General features: G+C 35.8%; 1 protein-coding gene across 4 annotated transcripts in view; it reads right to left on the minus strand.

Moving 5' to 3' along the window:
* LOC149774741 (uncharacterized) overlaps positions 1-5,681 on the minus strand; it is a 51,701-nt gene extending 46,020 nt beyond the window's left edge. For 2 of the 4 annotated variants that reach the window (XM_089944767.1, XM_089944764.1), the window contains exons 1-3: positions 4,830-4,961; positions 4,423-4,560; positions 2,682-2,835 (exon numbers count right to left, since the gene is read on the minus strand). In XM_089944767.1, the coding sequence (XP_089800893.1) occupies positions 2,682-2,835; positions 4,423-4,539 (271 nt within the window). In that variant the 5' untranslated portion in view covers positions 4,540-4,560; positions 4,830-4,961. Of the gene's footprint in view, positions 1-2,681; positions 2,836-4,422; positions 4,561-4,829; positions 4,962-5,423 lie in introns of those variants that run through there. The other 2 variants (XM_089944765.1, XM_089944766.1) reach the window with 2 other exon arrangements.
* Between the last annotated feature and the right edge of the window lie 1,291 nt (positions 5,682-6,972).

Raw genomic sequence — 6,972 nt, forward strand, 5'->3', positions numbered from 1 at the left:
ACAATAGAAAAATTGAGATGTGATGTAGCCAATTGTCTCACAAAATAAATATCTATTTTTAAAAAAAGAATCTTGTTTGGTGGTGTATCAACAGTTAGTCTATTTTACTGCAACTTTTTCTCCAGACATGGCATTATATTTTTAAATACATTCCGGGAACCAGACTAATCAAGAAAGCAAAAAGCAGTGATGTAATACACAGAAATTTTCGTATGCACATGATGGTTGTTGAAACCAGCTGGAACGATCTTTCATTGGATATTTTGAAAATGAATTTTATTTATACAGAAAAACTAACACTTTTATTATTGAAAGAGTATTATTAACAATTATTATCGACGTGAGTATAAAATGAGGATTCAGTCATTAACAGCCCAGTTCCATACCACGTACCCCCTGCTGTGGTTTTATTGATGTCTAAGCTGCTTTTTTCAATTTTTAGAGGTCCCTCTGTAACTCGCGCCCTCGTTTATAGCGCGGCCTATGTTTGTGGACCCCGTTGTGAGCAAGTTATCGAGTGAGAAGTGTATTAGTTCTTTGCAGAGTTAAGAAAATCAAGGCTTCAGGTCAAACAGAAAATGAACTTGACCTTGGACAAGGACAAATCCAGCATACCATATTATCAATAACACATAATGTAAAAAAAATAAAATAAATAACAGACATTGCAAATTAAATATCCATGAATTGAACTGCATTTACGACATCATATGTATCTGAACTGTATGCATCATTGTCACGTACATTAGAACTTTATGTATCACAATGTCACATACGTTAGAAATTCATTTATCACTATACCATATACAGACAAAACTATATGAAGTTGTTGTTGTTGTAGGGTTTAACACCATTTTTAAGCACACAAAGAACCTGGGAAAAGCCCGGAAAGAACCACCGACCCACGAGAAGCTACTGGCAAGCTTTCTCACATACCCACATTGGCTGAATCCGAGACTCGAAATCACACAGACAGAGGTGAGATGGCAGTGATCCGTAACAGAGAGCACTGTAGACCACTTGGCCACTCAACCGGTGCATAAAAGAGTATATATATATATATATATATATATATATATGTGTGTGTGTGTGTGTGTGTGTGTATTTTGTTCTGAGTGAGGAAAAAAACTAGTTTGATACAAGTTAGGAATGTCAAGGTAGTCAGGCCAAGGTTCCTACCCCATATCAAAATAGTTCTTTCAACGACTCGGAACAAAACATTTATGTGGTTTTGTATTTATTACATATCCCCTTTTTAGTCACACATTCCATTAATTTTGTTAATGTATACTTTTATAAATTAATTAGGCATTTGGTATTTTATGAAGGATATTGCACAACACTCATGGACATAGACAAGGATAGACCATGATATATACTGTGAAGTCATGTCATAATCTGTAAGCATTGCTGATATGGAATAACTCTAAAGCTTTGAAATTTAAAAAAAGTGTTGTTTGGGATTGATTTAATCTGCAGTCACAGACAAGTGGGTTTTTTCCCTACTTCTCAAGTGGAACATAGGTTGTGGACTAGTAAGTGACCCTTTTGCTTATACTCAAATTACTGAATAGACGCTCTAATTCCAAGGAATATCAGAGCAAATTTCACACACTAACAATAACTAAATACAAGCAAGAACATGGAAGTCACTGCTTGATGCAGAACTGTATGTAAATTTCCACTTCTGTATATGCTAGCAGGTATGTACATATGTAGTAAATCAACTGGGATGTACTTTAATGCCAGGAAAATTTTATGATGTATATGATTAACACACTGTTATGGATATATGTTAGAAAATATCCATATGTTACATTCATTCTTCTTCATGAATCCCTTGCTAAGCGACTGATAAATACCACAAGAATGACTGTATTGTTTGTACAGCTAATGATATGACATTGGCACCTGCCATGATCGGGTTTATGGTGTTGGGTTTTCTCCCATCTGTTTGTTTAGTGTGTTGACTCATGAAACGAACATCACAGAATCAGCAAGGAGTGCTATAAAACATAGTACAGCTCCAATAAAACCTGTGAAAGACTTTTGCAAGATTGAGTGAATTTCCACTAGACTTGGTGAAAATGTTTCAGACTGAGTGAACATCCATTGCTCCAAGTGGGAACTTAATCTCTTACCCCTCTGTCCATGTCCACCAGACTGAGTGGGTATTCCATAATCCACAATGTATCTATTATATCCTGACATTAATTTTATGGTTTGTACCCCTTCTGCTCTTAAACATGTCAGATCTCAAACAAATATTAATATTTCCTTAATTACCAATACATATATGGGAAACAATATAAATTTTGTACTAATTAATTCCAGATATATCCACTGACAGCCACACATTTCCACAAAAACTATAATATCCAGATAACTAATTAACCACAAGTGGCTGACACCCATGTGAGGTAAAGATAGCTGACATTTTACTTTATACAAGATAATAATGATTGTAACTGTACCAGAATTTTAAGGCATATTTTCTGCAATTAAATAAACCATGCAATTATCTGAATATGCCTCATTATACAAACAAAAACTTTTTTAGCAGTGAAGTGGTTGTTATAAAGATATGTGGATTTAAAACTATGCTAATTAAAATCAGTGTGATGACCCCTATATACATGTAGGAAAGTTTATGCAGACTATGTTCATGATCCTACATGTACCTATTTCTGGTTTGAGATGAGTAATCTCCCTTTGCAATGCTGCATAATTCAGAAATGGTGGTATAAGTAACATGGCCACCAAAACCTTTGCTGCCGTGGCAACATGCTTTATGAAACCTCGTGACTGACTCTCCTTGATCTGATCCACGTGGGTCTGAAATAAAACAAAGCCATACAAAGTATGATATAATTAAGCTTTCTGAAGATTTCAACACTGAAAGCCAGCAAATTAAGGTATAGAAGATTATGTCGCAAGTTATGGTGTACCCTAAAGGTCAACATGAACAAGTTATGGTGTACACTAAAGGTCAACATGAACAAGTTATGGTGTACCCTAAAGTGAACACAGGAACTGTGAATAAACTGATAATTCAGAATTGCGCTGCAAAATGAGTACAGCAACTTAAATGGCCTGCCTTCTCAGATCTCTATATTTTTGTTACATGTATTGATAATTTCCCTTACTACCTGCTTCTTGACTGTGACAAAAGAGGTAAAAATCCAAACCACATTTTATATTTATATACATATGTGTGTATGTATGCATGAGTGTGTGTGTGTTTTCTCCTGATATGACCGCATATACAAACTTTGGTTTTCAAACTCTTGAAATAGTACAAATTTGATATATCTGACATCTATCTCTATCCTAGGAACGACATGGAAAGAAGCCTAAACTAGGACCCACCCCACATTGCAGATGACTACCATAGAAACAAGATAGCTGCCACATTCTGTAAATCCCCACCTAGTGGTTTAGGATGTGATAGAGACATGGATGGCAGTTACCAAAATATCCTTAATATTAAATTTGTATGAGCAGCAATTTTTGTTCCATACTAAAATGTGGTAGCAGGGTCTATCAGAAAGTGACATAGTTTTAAATTCAATCGTAAAAAATAATTCTATACTTGAATACAGTTTTTAAATTATAGCATTTATATAATATTCAGTCTTTCATGTGGATTTCATTTAAATAAAGCATGCATGTTTCTCATATCAATATTTTGCAATCAACATTAGATAATGACAGTAAATAAAATATGTTAAAAATCCCATTGGCTGGATTTGTAATTGATAACACCTGAGCACGACTTCAGTGGTTATACACTACAAAGCATAATTCAACACGCCATGGCTTGGGTGGTAATACACTACATGCCATGATAGAACACATGACTTGGGCCGCAATACACTACATACCATGATACAATACAAGTTTGATGATATATAACACAATACAGATGACAACCATGTCTATTTGTCTTCTACATGCAATGTCTATGTTGCAAAGAGTAATGATACATATTTGTGTATTGGTATTAAATCTGTCAATTATATTTCTTACCTGAATCAGCAAAATAATAAACAAAAATGATGAACAAATTATTCACGATTTTCCAACTAAATAAAAAATTATTTAAATGAAACATCATTGAGACTTGAGGATTCTCTTGCTGAGTAGGGAACCAGTCTGACAATATTTAGCAAATGGATCTTAATACACATGGATTTTCCAGCCGTAATATTGACATCAATGTACTATCAAACAATGCAAGATGTACTGGGGTATTCCAACAGAAATAAAGATATCAATGCAGTAAATCATCAAAAAAATATTGCTCTAAAAATGGGTGTGGAAGAAATATTTAAACTCTACCCCATACCTACTATTTTTCTTCATAATGCCCATTCTATATTTGAACATAAAAACCAAAATTATGTTTTATTCTATTAGCACCTTTACCTTCCTAACTGGTCTTTTCTCATGCTGAGGGTCACTGGAGTGTTTGTCTTCAGCAACAGTTAAAGAGCTTTTCCCCTTTTCTGGAACTCGTCTCTTCTTTGCCTCAGACATTTTACTGCATCAAGATGCTTTCTGGAATACAGAAAGTTGTTAGTCACTTTTGTATTTATTACAATCTCTACAAAGGGCTCTAATAAAAAGATCTGCCATTTTCTGTAATTGTAGTGGTCCTTTATATAAAGGATTGATATTATTAACAAAGGATAACCATACACAATCGATAAATGATACGACCAAAATTTGTGAGTGTGAGTGCGTGATCAACAAAATCAGAGAATAAATTCAGTTAAGCTTAGTGATAAATTTAAAGTTTATAATTTAACTAAGCCCTGTTTCTTTACATCGCTGTGCTCTATCTAAGGCTGAAGAGCTTTGCTCCACTACCATCACTGACACACGGTAGCTGTGAAATATCAAAACTGCAGGAATTCGCAACACTTATACACGTGGGCATAGAAAAAGGTAAACTTCCGGTAAACCGGTGTTATGGAAAATTTAAGCTTTGTAGTTTTAGTCGGCGAAATACGAAATAGTCCCCTCATCGGGGAAAGAGAAAAGGCCAGCATGAATGTTCATCAAGGCTGAAATCAATGGTTCTTGAGACTTTTTAGTCCCACAATGTTAGACATCAAAACATAAATTTCAGGGTCGATGTCTTACATTGTCGGACTGTAGTAAGACAATCATCAGAATGAGAGTGCTTCCCGGGTTTTGGATAATTAAGCACGTTCTAATCAACAATAAATACAATTTTAGATATTTAAATTCTTTGTTGTCACATGAATTAAAAACTCGACATAAACTATAGCATAAATTTCGTTAAAAGCGTAAATGACATAACGACTGAATTGCAAAATCAATTGAGAGAGGAACACCGTTTTAATTCCTTAGGATTATTAATATTACTTCAGCAGAAACTCTCTCGGCTACACTACCCGAATATCGCTATCTCGGGGTTCTTTAGGATAGGTCTTTGTATTTGGAGTGATACCCTGCTGAATCTGTTTGAGAACTGACTCTCCAGAGTGCGACAGATTTCTACCCCAGCTGGAACACGTCGTATTCCTGGCTTCTTGCCTCCGACTGGCTTGCCGACTCAGTCGTCGAATGGGTGTCCTGTGGTCGCTGACTGTATCGTCGACTGAGTCGCAGGGTCATCGACTGGATCGTCGTCTGTGTCGCCGACTGGATTGTAGGGTCGTCGAATGTGTAGCAGTCATGGTCGCAGGGTCGCCGACTGGGTCGCAGAGTCGTTGACTATGTTGCTGACTTAGTCGTAGCAGCAGAGAGGGCGAACAGTCCAGTTTTAGAAGCGTCCAAATACCGAAATAAGCCTTCCTAAAAAAAACAGATTAAAATGACGTAAATACCTTAAAAAATCAAAATAACTAACCACGTTGAGGATTCCCTCTCTAAGAGTTCCTCTTGGGGGTTAGTTCATTTTTTATATATTTTTTTTCTCTGACTGAAAACTCCTCAAGAGCGTAATATATTACGAAAACGAACCAATTTGAGGCCGCGCACTCTCTGTCGCTATTAACCAAATACTGTATCAAGGCCCACACGAGATCTTGTTCTGGGATTATGTAAGTTTATCGTTATAAATCCGTGTGGGGTTGACTGTGCTCGTGAAAAGAAGTTTTTAAATTTAATTATATCCATGTCACCGTCACACCAAGTTTGATGAATATTTCGCAACGTATGTGTGTCTATTCCACTAAACACAACTATTGGTATTTGTGTGTATCGCTGAGTAACATAAATCACATCAGTATTTTTATGTCTGCCTCGAGAAAAAATCCTAGCTGGATTCGATTGTTTGTCCAGCATCACATCATCATATACAGCGAAATTAGTAAAATTAGTAATAGGTTCATCAACAGACGGCGCTTCATCAATATCGGTTATAAATTCGATGACATTATCACCGCGCTTATCCAACAATCTTGCGTTTTCATTAAAATCTTTAAGTACATTATAGCATCTCTGATCATCAGCTGACGGAGCTACCAAATACAACTTATCCCACTTTAGCCATCTCATTATTAAATTAAGTAGCAGTTGCGTCTTACCCGATCCAGATGGACCAATTATTATCATTTGGATAGAATTTGGTAGCGCTGGATGGTGCTTGACAGGCTATTGCTTTCGAGTCGCTGAGAAATCAATTATATCCATACTATATCTAATTATATGAATTGATATTGCTTACGTTGTAGAACTAAAACTCCAACTACTGATTTATCCACTGTTACAACAAAAAAATAAAAGAATAGCATATGGTGGAAGATGTGCAATATGTAAGAGGAAGACGTTTTCGTTTTTACCCAGAACTCAACGTAAAGACGGTGGTGATATTGCTACATTAATGTCAAAATTCACAGGAACCCCAGGCTAAATACCCTGGAGAAAAACATCTACCAGGATATATTTATTGTGGTCCTGGTACTCGACATGATATCAGGCTTGACAATCAAGATCAGC

This window comes from Sinohyriopsis cumingii, unplaced genomic scaffold (genome assembly GCF_028554795.1).
Source record: "Sinohyriopsis cumingii isolate HCF-2022 unplaced genomic scaffold, ASM2855479v2 utg000160l, whole genome shotgun sequence".
NCBI classification, from domain to species: Eukaryota; Metazoa; Mollusca; class Bivalvia; order Unionida; family Unionidae; genus Sinohyriopsis; species Sinohyriopsis cumingii.